This window comes from Saimiri boliviensis, chromosome 13 (assembly GCF_048565385.1).
Source record: "Saimiri boliviensis isolate mSaiBol1 chromosome 13, mSaiBol1.pri, whole genome shotgun sequence".
NCBI lineage: Eukaryota > Metazoa > Chordata > Mammalia > Primates > Cebidae > Saimiri > Saimiri boliviensis.
In genome coordinates, this window is record NC_133461.1 from 41,404,911 (window position 1) to 41,422,315 (window position 17,405).

The window sequence follows — 17,405 nt, forward strand, 5'->3', positions numbered from 1 at the left end:
CTTCTACAGTATGCTTTCCCACATATTGGGTACCTAGAACTTACTGACAGGATGACCTAATGCAGTCTAGACATGAGCAGTGGTTAGTATCACATCTCAGAAGGGTCCAGTAAGCCACAAACTTGGATAGTTCTTAACATGTTTCTCCTTTGCCTCTGTAACTAGATCAAGAAGTCACTCTAGGAGCCCAGGAAATGAATTGGATAACTCATCCTTCCGCACACTCCAGGGATTTGAGTTGGCTAGGGAGGACTAAAGACTGAGTTATTTAGAATGTAGGGCTTGTTCCTGGTAGCTCCTTGAAGGATAGTAAGCTCCTTCTTTGTTCTCTCCACCAACAGATTGGATGGTTTATTATCCATGTGAAATAAATATTTGAGTATATATGGTTACTTTCTAAGAGCTGTCAGAACTTAGACATTGCATAGCTTTTCTGGAAATAATATACTCTTCCCTTTTAAGATGTTCTCATTTGTCCAATTACTTGTTTCAGAAAATAATATATGAGCATGGGTCAAATGTATGGCAGTGATTGCTTTGCTCGAACATTGTCAGACTTTACCTAGGACCTCCTCTCTTGCCATGTTCCCCTGTCTCCTCTTCAGCTTGTTCCCTTTGAGCTCCTTTGCCAGGTGGCTGCCCATTGAGGCATTATCATGGCAGAGCAGATACCTGGTTTGCTTTAGCTGCTGAAAAAAAAAAAAAAAGGCAAACTGGTGACTCAGCTTGCAAGACTCCAGTGCCTCTCTATTAGAGTTTTGCAGGTAACTATCAGAGTCTTCCTATTTGGGGATCTATAACATGGTAAACATGTCCCCAGTGCCTTGAGGCATAGCCCTGTACCCTCTTTCCCAGCCCTGTCCTGACACTTAGCTGCTTTGTGATTCTAGAAGAATAACTGTGTGATGCCTGAAGATGTGAAGAACTTTTACCTGATGACCAATGGCTTCCATATGACATGGAGTGTGAAGCTGGATGGTGAGTCAGCCTCCTTGCTGTAGGGGAACATTTCCCTGGCTCAGAGATTGAATAGGACAACTCTGAGGGCCCTTCAACTTTTGAGTCTTTGAATCTGGTTGGTTTTCTTGGGTGCTTCTCAAGTGCCATTTCCAGAATCTGTGATTATGTCCCAAAACTAACAGATGCCATCATTGCTTCACCCACCATGAACCTCATGCCAGTCTAGCAGTTTGGAACTGGAAACTCAATTCAGAGGCTTCCTGTAGGAATAGGGTAGAGAAAACCATTAATTACTGCCTAAAAATTCCTAGCCACCCCAAACTTAAAGCCTCCAAGGACTCCATCTCGGAGCAAACCCCTCAGGTAGGCTGCAGTGACATTCTCTGGTGTTCATGACAGGCGCCACTTACCTCTTTCGGGCTCCTTCCTTTATTCCTAACATCATAAAGACCTCAGGGCCCTAACCCTCAAATCAGAGTCTGCACAGACCTAAGCCTCAAACCAGAGTCTCCTTCACATCACCTCAGCCTAAGTCACCAACTACCTCAGTTCATAAACTGTCATCTTTATCCTTTAATGTGTCTAGGACAAAACAGTTGCATGTGGATGTGGGAACTCACAAGTTTGTACATGTCAGATTTGTAGATACTATGTAGGCATGAAAGGCAGTGCTGAACATTTAGGTGAAGACTCCTGAAAACATTTCATAAGCTAGAAAACCCTGTCTAGCCACAGTGCCCATTCCTGGTACAGATTCCCCAGCCCTTCCCCTCTAGTCCTTTATTGTCTCTGACTTTAATCAGATCTACTTTGGCCTTGGGAAGTACCCTGCATCTCCCCACTGCTGTCCCTAAAAATGCAGTGACTGCTGTTGCACTGCAAATCTACAGAGCAGACTTCTCCCCTTCATTGCCTCAGCCTTCTACCTACACACCTGAGTTCCCTGTTTGGGTGATTTCCAAAGCCTTCCTGTCTATTTTGCACAGCTGGCCAGAGGTACTTTTGTAGCCTGCTGGTTAATATTGAACATTAGCTTTTATCTTAGAATCATTTTCATCTATGACTTAGAAACCGTCCTTGCCACCAGCATCAAAACCCTCTTATATAGCATGGCCATGGCTTTTGGTGTCTGGAGCAACACAGAGGGGACAGAGACTAAACCAACTGGCAGACTCTCCCTTGCCCACATCCTTGAAACAGGCTATCCCCTTCACAAGCCTGCTTCGGAGAATAAAAGTTTTATGAATGAGTCACAGTTTATTATTGCAATACCTTATCTCATTTAATCTCCCCAAGCCCAGTCTTCTTATCCCCATTACCATACCCTTTATTTACTGAACAGCCTAAGTCAATGACTAAAAAGGCGGCAGTGGCAGCTTCTAAAGTTTACCTCTTTAGTGGTCATTTTTTCTTAGACATTCCGTGGTCTATATACCAGTTGTTTTATTGCTTTAAACCATTCCAGTTTTCTTCAGCAGTCAAATAAAGAAAACATGCAGCCTTCCTAGACCCTCATCACAGTAGACTAGACTCAAGCAAGAAGGCTGCCAAATTCTCATCACTGAGTAAAAGACAATGATAAAGAGAAGGGGGGGATTTTTTTTTATCATGAAAGCTTATAACAAGAATAATAGAAGGGGGTCCATTATATAATCAAAGCCACTACTGCTTCATAAAATATTTAGGCAAAGTACTTGCTAAACAAAGGAAAGAGGGTGAAAAAACATTTTTAAATCCTTTACCCTTCAGATGTCCCTAAGCCAAGCCCAGATTTCTCAGCTCTTTGTTGGTATTTCCTTTTAAAATTTTCCTCAACACCACCCTTATACATACATTGGTGGCTCTTCATCACCTATAGCCCCTAGTTCCTTTTTTTGTGTAAGTTTGGTACTTTGGAATATGCAGTGAGTGATCCTCTTCTTCCTACCTTCCATCAGAGTCCTCAGCTGTGGGGCCAAACAGTACCTGGGCTTGGGTTATTCAAGCAGAATCTCATGATAGCCATTGTCACCAGGCTGTTACTCCATGTAATTCTCCTTGTGCATGTTCCCCTAGAGCACATCATTCCACTGGGCAGCATGGCAATTAACAGCATCTCAAAACTGACTCAGCTCACCCAGTCTTCCATGTATTCACTTCCTAATGCACCTACTCTGGCAGACCTGGAGGACGATACACATGAAGGTAGGAAGAAGATACCAGGGTTGGCATCTTTGTTTTGTTTCCAGCATCCAGTTCAGTGCCTGGCACACAGTAGGCACTTAATGAATCTTGGTGCATGAATGAATGTTAAAGATTAAACTTCACTCAGCATTTCAGGATCAAGAGGCTTCAGTGAACACAGCCATCTAAATACAGCTCCTTTCCTCTCCGTTCTTACCTCCAGGCTCTTTGCCACTTCTGAGTGAAATGGCTCATAAGTCAAGTGGCTGCTAAAACCTAGGAGCGGCTGGGTATAAGTGAGGACTTAATCAGAGTTGTGTTTGGTCACATATAACAGATGTAGTTACAATGTTTAAATAGTAATTTATTTTTCTAATAACAAGACATCTGGAACTAGGTTGATTTAGCTGCTGGAGAAAGTCAATGATAAAGTCTCCCTCTGGCATTGTGCTGCACCAGCCTGTGGATGTGGTTTTCATCCTCGTGGTTGAGGAATTTGGGCTATTCCTGTCAGGAAACAAGACAAGTAAAAGGCAAAGGACAGTATGCCTGGCTGTTTGCAGAATCTCTCCCTTTTGATAAAGAAAACAATAGTTTTCTCAGCAGCACTGCCTAATAGCTATTAAAACAGTCAAATGGCAACCCAGGTTGCCAGGGGTCTGAGAAGGTGAGTACCTTTAGTTGTGCAATATGGCCTCCTTGAACAGAACTGGGCTTTCATTAAGAAAGAAAGGAAGAACAAATAGTGAATAGGCAACTAGTGTCTCCAATCCTAAGACCCTGGGATTCACTAAGCCCTGGTGGAGAAAACTGATGTAAGGCTTTCTCCTCCAATTGGATGATCATTAAAGAATAGTCCCAGAGGAGTTTGGGGGCAGAGGCTGGACAGCGATGGGTTCTGGGAAGAGCCTGTCACTCAAAGATTTGTGAAATCCCCAGGGGTAGGAAAAAGGTCTCACTGTCTTCACATGTGTGTGGTGGTCTTCTCTAAAAGGCAAAGAAGTAGTTAAATAGGTAGACTAAGTCTTCCTTGTTTTTGAGGCTGGAAGAGAAGAGGTAGAGTAGATAACAGAGAGGCTTCATGGGATCACATTGTTCCACATACGAATGGGGATAAAAACCACTTGGCCTTCTGACACCTGCTAGATTCATGCCTTTTAAGGTAGTGCAACAAGTATACCTAAGTCTCATTAAACCTAAATGGAAAAACAGTGACTTTTCTCAGGAAACTCAGCAGTTAGAGAGATGATGATCAGGAAAAAATACACAATCAGCCAGGTGCAGTGGCATGAGCCTGTATTCCTAGCTACTTGGGAGACTGAGGCAAGAGGATCACTGGAGCCCAGGAGATTGAGGCTGTAGTGCGCTATCATCACATCTGTGAATTGCCACTGATCACTTGAGCCTACAAGTTTGAGGCTGCAGCATGCTGTGATCACATCTGTGAATAGCTACAACACTCTAGTCTGGGCTAAATGGTGATATTCCATCACCGTTTTAAAAAAATACATACCAGAGAAATAAAACTGCTAGAGGACACAGATAAAAATCTAAATAAGAACAAGAATACTTAAGGAGATGTAAGACAACATAAAGACTTTCTATGGGTAAAAACAAAGATTCTCAAACAATTGACTACATGAAGAAGAATATATATATATATATATATATATATATATATATATATATTATTGAGACCCAAGTTAGCTTGAAAAATCAAGTGCAATATATATCTTAAAGCACAGATGAATAAATTTAGAAGAAGGGTATTGTGAGGGAAAAGTTAGGAATTTAGAGAAGTGGAGAATAGATTCAAGACACTTTCTATTAGAATTATAGGTGCTCTAAAAAGAGAAAAGGAATAGATAGGCATTAAATACATACTAAGAAAAGAAACCTCTCTGCAGGTGGAAAAGGCTCACCTAACCCAAGCTGGACAGGTGAGAAAACACAGACACCTATGCATATCTTAATGTGGAGAAAATGATAAGCTTCTAGGCAAAAATAACAAATTACTTGTGAGGGAATAATAAGCAGACTGACATTAAATGTCCCACCTACAACAGTGGAAATAGAAGATAGTGAAAAAGCACATACAGGTTTCTGAGAGAAAATAAGTAAAAGTCAAGAGTCCTGTATACACAATCCAAATATATCTCTCAGGTCATAAGAAGGATGTTAATGTAAACAGCCAAAAAACAAATGAAAACAAATGGATATTTCAAGATGTATATACACGAAGAAGAAAGGGAAATGTAGAATCAATGCGCCTTCCATGAGAGAGAGTAGGTATATGTGTTTGTGTTTAAAAGTAAATCTTAATATCATGGAGTGTGTTGTATAATTTTTACATAAAAACTCTTGGAACATAGTACAAGAAATATTCTACAAAGTATTATACTGTCTCAGTTAAACCTAAAAGGTGGCCGGGCGCGGTGGCTCAAGCCTGTAATCCCAGCACTTTGGGAGGCCGAGGCGGGTGGATCACAAGGTCAAGAGATCGAGACCATCCTGGTCAACATGGTGAAACCCCGTCTCTACTAAAAATACAAAAAATTTAGCTGGGCGTGGTGGCGCGTGCCTGTAATCCCAGCTACTCAGGAGGCTGAGGCAGGAGAATTGCCTGAACCCAGGAGGCAGAGGTTGCGGTGAGCCGAGATCGCGCCATTGCACTCCAGCCTGGGTAACAAGAGCGAAACTCCGTCTCAAAAAAGAAAAAGAAAAAAAAAAAAAAACCTAAAAGGTGAGTAGAGAGACCAGATGTAAGAGTGTTACAAGTTAAATTGTATCACCCTCCAAAAATAAATTATATTGAAGTCATAACCCAAAGTACCTGAGAATGTGACCTTATTTAGAAGTAAGGTCACTGCAGATTTAATTACTTAAGATGAGTAGTTACACTAGACTTGGGTGAGCTCCTAATCCAGTATGTATGGTGCCCTTGTAAAAGGAGGAAATTTGGACTCAGGTGCACACAGGAAGAATACCATTTGAAGAGGAAAGTCAAGGTTGGGGTGATCCTTTTACAAGCCAGGGAATACCAACTATTACCAGCAGACCACCAGAAGCTGGGGGAGAGACACGGAACAGATTCTTCCCCACAGCAGGAAAGAATCAATTGTAAGGATACCAGTCTCAGATTCTGACCTCCAGAACTGTGAGGCAATGACTGTATGTTATTTAAGCCACTTAGTTTGTGGTACATTGTTACAGCAGCCCTAGCAAATTAATACAGAGGGTATTCCAGAGGTCACAGTGGAGAATGGTAAAAAGACAAGACAAAACAAAAAGGCCAAAATCAAGGTATCTGCTGGGATTGTGATCTTATTCCAAGCGTATTGTGGTTGGCCGTTCTCTATTTCTTACAGGTGTAGAAGTAAGTCCCTATTTTACTCCTGGGTTTTGGCCAGGGTTACCCTCACTACCTTTAGCTGCCCTCAGATTCTGGCCACATGACCCTTTTACAATGTAGCAGCTTATGTCTAAGTCAGAAGACAAATTTCTCTCCAGTGTACTACAACAGAGTTATTTCATGTAACAACCAAGGTTATGACTACCCATAATATTCACAGGTTCCAATCACACTCAAGAGGAGGGGTATAAGGTATGTACACTAGGGGGCAGAAATGTTGGGAGCCATCTTAGAATTCTGTACATCACACTTGGTTAGAAAAATAATGGCATATTGTTTCTAAATAACAATAGAGTCATATGGATATAATCATTGCAAGCAAAAACAACAACAAAAAGGAAGATAACCACCAAAGGAATGAAAACAACATTAAACTCTCCAGTGTAATAAGAGGCATACTGAATGATATGAGTAAAAATAAGAAAAAGGAAAAAGAAGAAATAACATGAAATAATTAAGAAACATAACTTTAAGATAGAGGAAGAAAATAAAATAGATAGATTATTACATTAAATGTGGGCCGGGGAGAATCCCAGCACTTTGGAAGCCTGAAGTCGAATGATTGCTTGAGCCCAGGAGTTTGAGAGTAGCCTGGGCAACATAGACCTTATCTCTGTAAAACAAAAAGATAGATTGGATGTAATAGGCTTGAATCTCCCTTTTCAAAGACAAAGACTACCAGATTGATGAAAAGAATTCCTCTTCTGGTAATGGAAGGTAGGTAATTCAGAGCAGCCTTCCTGCTGAGGACAGCTGAAAAGCAGTACAGAACTTAAAAGTCATCTTCCTAAAAGTATTAAAGAGCTAACAAGACAATGAGGTGTAATACCACATCAACATTCAGAAAGAGACACAAATCCAGGGAAGAGGCTCAACATGGGGCATTGCTTTTACCTAGGGTACATTGTCCTTTTCAAAAGATGCAGTAAGACTGCTGAAAAGCTTAAAATTTAACTGATTGGTGAGACAGGGAGTAAAATGGAGTCCAGAGCCTACAGAAGGTGACATTATAAAAATCATCTACCCTCTGGGTTGGCACTGTGAAAAGCTATACCCTAGGAGACAGGGTGAATGAAAGTAACCATTCTTCATGTGGACTGAAGCTCAGTGTATCCTGGAAAATGTGTTAAATCCCAAAATTAGGGTAAATTGATTCCAAATTACTAATCTGCCAATAGGCCTGGCAGAAATAAAAATTTACTCTAAAGAAATGCTCTAAAATTGTAATGACTGCACAACTCTACAAATATATTAAAAACCATAGAATTAATATGTTTTAAATGAGTGAAATGGTATGGTAGGTGAATTATATCTCAGAGCTTTTGTATAAAAAGAAAAGTTCACTCTGGAATGAGATAACATTATGCCAGACCTCAATTTGTTTTTTTTTGTTGTTGGTTTTTTTTTTTTTGTTTTTTGTTTTGAGACGGAGTGCAATGGCGCGATCTCGGCTCACCGCAACCTCCGCCTCCTGGGTTCAGGCAATTCTCCTGCCTCAGCCTCCTGAGTAGCTGGAATTACAGGCACGTGCCATCATGCCCAGCTAATTTTTGGTATTTTTAGTAGAGATGGGGTTTCACCATGTTGACCAGGATGGTCTCGATCTCTCGACCTCGTGATCCACCCGCCTCGGCCTCCCAAAGTGCTGGGATTACAGGCTTGAGCCACCGCGCCCGGCCCCTCAATTTGTTTTTACAAATAATTTTTCAGAAACTAATTTCTACTAAAAAATAACTCAGCACATGAAGACACACAATCCCATGAATGAGAACCAGCACAGATAGCAGGGAACAGATCAGCAGTGGTTACCAGAGGCTTGGGTGGGGAGACTGGACAGGAAAAGGGGAAACGTTGGTCAACAGGCACAGTTTCGGTGAGACAGGAGGAATAAGTTCTGGTGATCTGTTGAACAGCATCATGACTGTAGCTAATATTGCATATTTCAAAATAGCTAAAAGATTTTAAATGTTTTCACCACGAAGAAATGATAAATACTAGTGGTGAATGTGCTAATAAGCCTGATTTGATCTTTCTACAATGCATACATGTGTTAAAATAGCACGTGGTATTCCATCAATATATACAATTATTATTTTTTCCAATTAAAAATGAAACTTTAAGAAACTGTTAATTAAGGAGAAAAAAAGAGGTCCAGGTGTGTTGGCTCACACCTGTTGTCCCAGCACTTTGAGAGGCCGAGGCAGGCAGATCATGAGGTTAGGAGATGGAGACCATCTTGGTCAACATGGTGAAACCCTGTCTCTACTAAAAATACAAAAATTAGCTGGGCATGGTGGCGCACACCTGTAATCCCAGCTACTCAGGAGGCTGAGGCAGGAGAATCACTTGAACCTGGGAAGTGGACGTTACAGTGAGCCAATATCGTGCCACTGTACTCCAGCCTGGCGACAGAGTGAGACGCTGCCTCAAAAAAAAAAAAAGAAAAAGAAAAAGATTCATTGGTACTGCTAAGAGTGATGTTATTAGATACAGAGTACAAAACAACATGCTTATATGCCCATGGAGGTAAAAAAACAAACTAAAATTTCAGAGGGGAACTGAAAGCAGTGATTGCAGACTTGAAGAAAAAAAAATCAAATACTGACATTGTGTTTATAATAAGGCAGAATCTCTTACCAAAGCAAGGCTTCTGCAGATCATACTCTACATTCTGGAAGAAGTTTAAAAACATGTGCCTTAAAGGACTGGAGAGTAGTCAGAAGCAGGCAGAAGCTGGAGTGCTGTCAACAGTTGGCAAAAGGGAGCCACATTGAGTCTTCTATTCTTACAACTTTTCACCTGAGGGCAGACTTCAGTGAGCACCAGGCAGGGCTGCTAAAACATACATGTGGGAACATATCAGCTAGACTTTCTGTTTCATCCAAGATGGAGTAACAGATTTATCTACCCACCTGGAGCAACAGTGACAAAGAACACAGACAAAATATATAAAATGGTGATTTTCAAGCACTGGCCATCAAGCAACAAAGGACAGTGAGCCCTGAGAAATGGGAAACAAACAAGGTGAACCCTACAATTTCCCCAAAGAGAGATTCCAGTCCACAGCATAAAGAGGGAGACCCAGGCAGACCCGTAGCACTCCCTGAGTTGAGAAGACAGAACTGAGAGTCCAGATCAATCAAGACAGCTAGAGTTCACAGGACTGAGTAACAGATAGGTGAATGCCGCATAAAGGGAAAACCCCAGGGTTCTGCAGCAGGTGTCCTCCTTAAATATTTGGAGAAGAATTGATAAGCACATGCATGTCAAACTGTCCAAGACCAGGGGACAAAGCCACTCATGGCGATTAGAAGAAACAATGCCCAGTACTCACACAGGACCAGAACAGTGCCTGTTTCTGTCAGACAGGCTAAAATACTTCATGATTTGGACAACAGTAGATAGAGTACTCAAAAGGATGGTGCTGCAGCAATGGAGAATAATTAGCCCTAAGTAAGTACTGCCCTAGTCCTGCCTGACAGATCTTAAGAGGAGGGCCTAAAGTATGTGTTTCCAAGTAACTTAACTGTCAAAGAACAAAGCTCAAGAATATTTACAGAAATATAAAAATATCCAGCACTCAGCAATGCATACATAACACAGTAATAGTTTCTATAACTATATTCCATGTATCAAAAAAAAAATAAGTACAGACATGGGTTTTGTGTGTGTGTGTGTGTGTGTGTATATATGTGTTTGTATGTGTATATATAGAAAATACATATAGATCCCCAAATTATATGTTATATATGTATTAAATTTGGGATGGAGAGATATATATATATATTTATAACATATAACATATTTATATATGTTATATATTTTTATATATAACATTATTTATGTTTTTTATATATAACATTTATATATGTTTTATATATATAACATTTATATATGTTTTATATATATAACATTTATATATGTTTTATATAAATATATATGTTAAATTTGGGATGGAGATATGTTAATATTTACATATTACATCTCCATCCCAAATTTAACTTTAGAGATGGAAACTAGTTTCTGAGAGGAAAAATGCAGTGGATTGGATTATTAGTGGCTAAGACATTGCAGAAGAAAAGACTAAAGAACTTAAAGACATGATAGAAGCTATCTAAAGTTACACAGAAAAAAATCATTTATAATGAAAAGAGCATCAGTGACCTGAAGGATAACACGTGGTATAATATATGTGTAATTGAAGTATTTGAGAGGAGAGGTCAGGGGCCAGAAAATATTTGAAGAAATAATGGCTCAAAAGTTTACCAATTTCATGGTAACTATAAACCCACATATCCAATAAGCTTAATAAACCAGGAACAAGAAACACAAATGATACCGAGAAGCACCATAATCAGATAGCTCAAAATCAAAGATAAAGAGAAAATCGTAAATGCAGCCAAAGGGAAAAGACAAATTACATAAAAATGAACATAGATAAGGATAACAGCATAATTCTCCTTAAAAGCAATTCAAGTGAGATAAAATGCTCGAAGGAAAAAGTAGGCTAGTGCAGTGGTTCCTGCCTGTAATCCCAGCACTTTAGGGGGCTGAGGCCAGAGGATCACTAGAGCCCAGGAGTTTGAGATCAGCCTGGCAACATAGCAAAACTCCAGCTCTACAAAAAAAATTTAAAAATTACCTGGGTGTAGTGACCATGCCTGTGGTCCCCAGCTACTTGGGAGTCTGGGGCAGGAGGATTGCTTGAACCCAGGAGGTTGAGGCTATAATGAACCATATTCACATGCCACTGCACTCCAGCCCAGGTGACAGAGTGGAGACCCTGTCTCAAAAAAAAAAAAAAAAAAAAAATCAACCTAGAATTCTATACCCATTGAAAATGTCTTTCAAAATCAAAGGATTTCCAGTCTATCTTCCTGGATCTTAAAAAAGGCCTTTTTGAAAAGCAATCTGGCAACATCTATTCTATTGCAGGATATCTGTCCCATATAATGAAAACATCAGAATGTAAGGGCATATACAGAGAAGATTATTGCAGCATTCACAAGTAATGGTAGGCAAATGCCTATCAATATAGGAATGCTGGAATAAATGAGGGTACTTCACTCCCACAGACTATGAAACAATCATTTAAAAAGAATGAATTAGAGTTATGCCACATGACTTAAAGGGCTTCTCCATGGTATTGCACAGAAAGCAAGAATCAGATAATGTGTTTGCTATCCCACTTTTATAGGATAAACAATCTCAGGAAAGGAAATGAAGTTATGTCAACAACATGCCATTCAGATTGCTCTGTGCTCCCACTCCCAAGAAGTTCAGTTTGCTTTCCTCATGCCTCCTTTTCCCAGATTCCTTGACACTGTCTGTTGCTGATAGGGAAACCCAGACTGAAGGCCTAGTCCATGAATAAGTTCAGGGCTTTAATTCAAATACAGAATTTATTTGAAAATACTACTTAAGTATATGTCTGAGATAAGGCTTTTTCCTTCTGTTTTTTTCAACCTAGCAAAGTTGGATATATAAGTATGTGTTTGAGTTGAGTTTGTTTGAACATGACCATTAACTTCTGGGTTTGCAGCCAGTGACGATCAGCCAGAGAAGCCTCACTTTGACTCTCGCAGTGTGATATTTGAGCTGGATTCATGCAATGGGAATGGGAAAGTTTGCCTTGTCTACAAAAGTGGGAAACCAGGTAAGAATTGTTTACAAGCATGGTCCCGTAGTTTGACTAAGGTCTTGTCTGACCTTGCTTGTCAGCCATGGCTTAGGAGACACATACCTCCTTGGCTTGTTGAGATGCTCCCAGGTTTCTTGTGTGTCCCAAACCCAGAAATGCCTTTGGTTCTCTCTGAGCATCTCCCTCTGGGCTAATTACTAGTCTTTTTTATCCACCTTCATTTGTGAGTCATTGCAAAATAGTAGATGGGATTAGGGTAATATGGGAGTATAAACTAAAAGAAATAGACATTTTGTTTATAGTCTCCGACAGCAAGTTCATGCACTAGATAAGCATAAAAGTGTATTATCTTTTATCTTTCATTTTATACCTCTATATGTAGGCCAATTAACAGCAACAAAAATCTGAATTACTAGACTTCAAGACCCCAGATGGGAAATTAAAAGCCCCTCTGCCCTCAAGCAGCAGCTGCCACCTAGCCCCTAACAGCCCTTCAGACCCTAGCCTAGGGACTGTGAAACTACATAGCTGGACAATGTCAAGCCCTCTTCAGCTAGCTGTCTGGTAGGGGTGAGAGGATACAGACACTGGGATTTACCTCTAGGGGAAGGAGAAATCATCCAGCCGGAGGAATTGCTGCAAAATAGTCTTGGAGCTGCATCTTGAACTGTGGGGCAGGAATTAGATACAGGGTGGGGAGGACGATTTGGTGGAGTAAGAGAGACAAAGGGGAATCCAAGCCAAGGGACAAATGGGCAAAAGCCAAACCATGAGAAAGTACATCTGATTTGTGGGGAATGACACTTCCAATTCAGTGGGCCACATGGTTCATGTTGGGGATGAGGAGGAGATTAAGCCAGAAGGCAATTGCTCTCTCTCATGCAGAGCTCTGAAAACCAGGCAAAGGAGTTTGTACATAATGTGGAAGACAGTGGGCAGTCAATGAAGGTTGTCGAGTAGAATGGCAGGGATCATGACCACTAGCAGTTTTGTCAAAGAAAGAGACTGGGTGAATAATGGAGGCCACTTAAGGAGATGTTACAGCTATCTAGACAGCAGATAAAGTAGGACAGGCTTGAACTAGGAAGAATGGAAAGTCAGAACTTACAAGGTAGAACATCATACCACAACATAGGCAAGACTCCCAGGAGTGAACTCAGCTAGTCTCCTTTGTGGTGGTTTTTCCGTGGCACTTTTGGTTTTTCATGGCACTGATAGAGACCTCTTCAAAAAAACCCAAGCCATTCAGTGGTTTTCTGTCAGGAAAACTGAGATCACAGTGTGCACACCCACTGAGGGAGGGGAGAGCTGATTCCACACAGAAAAGGAGCAGCTTTCTAGATAGCCTGAATATACTTCCAGGTGGTCAGAGACCAGCGGATAGAGCAATCAACTGATCTATCAAAAATTTATGAGTATCAAAGGAACTGATAAAGTGGCCACTAGAAAATGAGACTAGAGGCTTAGAAGTGGGGCAGAAGGGGAACTTTTACTTTATATTTTACATTCTGTCTGCTCGGATTTTTTTTCTAAACCATGAGTATAACCTTTTATAGTTAAAAAGAAAAAAACTGTTAAGCTATTCCTTGTCTTTTTTTCCCTTTGTCTTCCATTTCAGCATTAGCAGAAGACACTGAGATCTGGTTCCTGGACAGAGCGTTATACTGGCATTTTCTCACAGACACCTTTACTGCCTATTACCGCCTGCTCATCACCCACCTGGGCCTGCCCCAGTGGCAATATGCCTTCACCAGCTATGGCATCAGCCCACAGGCCAAGGTAAGGGAGGAACGCCTGCCATCGCAAACTACGGCATATGCCAAAATCTGAGGAAATGGTTATGTTGCAGGTTCCCACTTCCCCATCTGACTCAGGAGATCTAGGGTGGGGCCCAGGAACCTACATGTTCAATAAGCAAGACAGGTGAGTCCAGTGGAAAACCTCACTTTATACTCATCTAGTTAAGTGGTTCCCAAACTTGACTGATCCTCAGAATTAACTGGGGAGCTTTATTTTTAATTAAATTTTATTGGATAGTTTATATCCGATGGGTTGTTCTGGGTTGGCATTACATGCACCCAGGAAGAGTCAAAAGTCAGACTCTCACTCCGCTGTTCTCCAAGTGTACTTCCCCAATGGCAGCCACTATTATGAGTTTCCTGTGTGCCCTTCCCAAGATACTCATTGCACATAAAGCATGCATGCACATTTTTGTCATTCCTTTTTTCTAAATCACAAGTATAATGTCCTGTCCACATTATTCTCCATCTTGCTCTTTTCGCATAACACTCCATCTTGGAGCTTATTCCCTTTCAGTGCATTTAGAGCACTTGTCCTCTTCAGTGGCTACGGAGTATTCCACTGTGTGAATGTCCCTCATTTATATTACAGGTCTGGTCACCATTTCAGACATACAGATGCCAGGTTTCAACCTGGTTTGAAAACATCAAGTGTAGCTGGAAAATCTTTTGACTAGAGTGAGCTCATCTGGGCTCTTTCATGGTGGTTTCTTGCAGCTCTAAATTAGCAGCAAGTTAGGAACTCAGCTTCAGCTCACCGTACCATGTATGTATTCATCTAATAGGCTTCATTTTCTTTAAATATCACACAATTACAACAGTTATCTGGTCAACATTGGGAGGCAGCTGTGATTTAAAAGGTAAATAAATGTGGATGCCCTTTACCCTCAGCTGCCTAAAAAAACAGTAGGAAACAGAACACCAACAGATACAGCACCCCTCAGCAGAGGCCCACACTGGCCTGCCTCCTACCTTTCCTGGGGGAATGGTGCTGCCAGAATCCACCTGATGGGGAGTAGCTGGTTTGAGGGAAGAATAATTAGACCCTGTCCCCTAGAGCTTTGGAATCTAGCAACCCAGGCTCAGAACTCACTAGATCAGAAGGAAATGTGCTCAGATTCTTGGTTCTTATATTGCATTTATCTTAAAGATCATGAGATCTTATAAAGCAATGTGTGTATCTTACCAGAGGTTGTTGGGATCTGTTATCACTTCCACTTAAAGGAAGAGCAAATAGATTTTTAGGTAGATTTTCATGAAAACGTACCTGCTTCCTGTTCCCAGCTGTCCTGCATCCCCCCAAAAGAGCACACAGAATGGCAGTTCTTCTTTGAACTGTGACCTTCTCTCCCAATTCTGCCTTACAGCAATGGTTCAGCATGTATAAACCCATCACCTACAACACAAACCTCCTCACAGAAGAGACCGACTCCTTTGTGAATAAACTGGATCCCAGCAAAGTGTTTAAGAGCAAGAACAAGATCATAATCCCAAAAAAGAAAGGACCTGTGCAGCCTGCAGGTGCCCAGAAAGGGTCCTCAGGATCCTCCGGTCCCTCTACTTCCTCCAATTCTAAATCTTCCTCTGGCTCTGGAAACCCTGTCCGGAAGTGAGCACCCCTCCCTCCAACTCCCCAGCAGCTCCAGGGTGGTGGTTTCCATGCACAGATGGCCCTTGGGGGTGACCTCCAGTTCTGCATGTGGAACCATAGGCCTCTTTCCAGCTGAATGCCCAAAATTTTAAGTTTTTTGGTCCCACTGACTTTAGTCAGGAGTTGGAAGCTCCTAGTGATGTCTCCCTCAGAGTCCTTCCTCATATCCTTCACAGCAGGTTGTACTGGTCCCTGCCTTGGGAACCAGTGGGGAATTTGGGGTCTTGTTTAAGTGGCCAAATAATTCTGGTGGGTTCTTTCCTCTCCTTCAACACTTGCACCTCGGTCCCTTAGTACTGATTAGAGAAGTCCCCCAAATAAACCACTGGTTTTGACTCATGAAGCATTAGAACTACATTGTTCATTCAGGAGCCACTGCACACATATGACTATTTAAATTTTAATTAAATTATATGAAAAATTCATTTCAATTGGATTAGCCACATTTCGAGCATGCAGCTGGTAGATTCTGTATTAGCACAAAGATAATGAACATTTCTGTCACCAAAGAAAGTTCTGTTGGACAGCACTACATGAGAATATTTTCATACTGCTCTTCCTCAGATCAATTAATTTTTGTTAATGTTGATGTCCTAATTTGACAGATCATAATGTTCCATTAAACCTCTCAAATACACAATTGTATGTTCTTTGTATTCCTTACCACAGATATCTTGCTCTGCTCATTTCTTTTGCAGCTTCCTATAAAGTTTGTCTTCCTCATCAATTTCCAGTGAAGTTTCTTGCTTCCAGTTTGGTGTTACAATGTTTGTACATTTACCACAATTATCGTCCTTATTAACTTTTTAAAGAAGAGGTGTACTGCTGTACTTTATTCTAACCATTTAAAAACAAGAAACTCCCAAACATTGCTTTGCATGACTCTTCATAAAGAGTTTTAATGATGCCAATCACTGCTAACAGCAGCTTTCCACCTGCTCTGCCTGCCTCTTCACAACTCTGAGTTGTCCACCCTCACTTTGCCTGGTCCCTGGCCATCTTTGGTACAAGCAGTCTCCTGCTTTGAACAGGGTGGGCTTCCAGAGTTCCTTTGGAAGCAAGTTGCAATTCAGAAATCACTTTCCCATTGACATATAGGGGTACTGGACCTCTAGCCCACATTTGCTTAATATTTGACACAAGATAAATCTGACATTATCTACTACATTTAATGAAATTTTTACAGAGGAGGTCACTCAGATTTTCAGTTAGGAATGCCTGTTTATTTCCTCCCTCTACAGCCCTCGCTGTGGGTAGAAGCAAGGCCTTCACTCTGCTTCCCAACAGGGAAAGTAGGGAGTCACCCACCTGGACCCAGTTTCATTGGGTGGCTGCAGTTTTTGTCCTGAAGTCCCAGAGGTTAGAGAATGAAGAGTTCTGAGGAATGAGATGCAGGGGTCTGTACCATCTGCATTCTTCAATCCCAGCTGGCTCATTCTCTTTCCTGACTGCTCTCTACCCCAGTGATTGGCCGGGCTTCCTTCCTTCGCACTGCATCTGCCTGCTAATCAACCCAGGGTTTCCTTCTTCCAGACCCACTGGGGAACTCAGAGCAGTCCACAGGATTCTCCACATGTACTTTTGCTCTGAAACATTTTTATTTTTATTGTTGACAATAGTGGTAGATACTTATGAAAAAGAGTCTTCGTTTTTTCCTCCACCTACCACTTTCCATAGCCGCTAAGGAAAACCAAGGTGAAGAGTTAGCCTTCAAGGATGAGGGCAAGGTCTAACTGGCCACTTCCCTATTTTTGTAATAGTTCAAAAGTCTTGAAATAT

General features: G+C 41.2%; 1 protein-coding gene across 5 annotated transcripts in view; it reads left to right on the plus strand.

The window, feature by feature from the left end:
* Positions 1-17,405, plus strand: part of TPGS2 (tubulin polyglutamylase complex subunit 2) — a 46,874-nt gene that overhangs the window by 17,730 nt on the left and 11,739 nt on the right. For 2 of the 5 annotated variants that reach the window (XM_010335419.3, XM_039463514.2), the window contains exons 3-6: positions 891-978; positions 3,016-3,144; positions 12,078-12,191; positions 13,795-13,955. In XM_010335419.3, coding sequence (XP_010333721.1) covers positions 891-978; positions 3,016-3,144; positions 12,078-12,191; positions 13,795-13,955 — 492 coding nt within the window. Of the gene's footprint in view, positions 1-890; positions 979-3,015; positions 3,145-12,077; positions 12,192-13,794; positions 13,956-14,025; positions 14,100-15,342; positions 16,354-17,405 lie in introns of those variants that run through there. The other 3 variants (XM_074383568.1, XM_003924715.4, XM_074383569.1) reach the window with 3 other exon arrangements.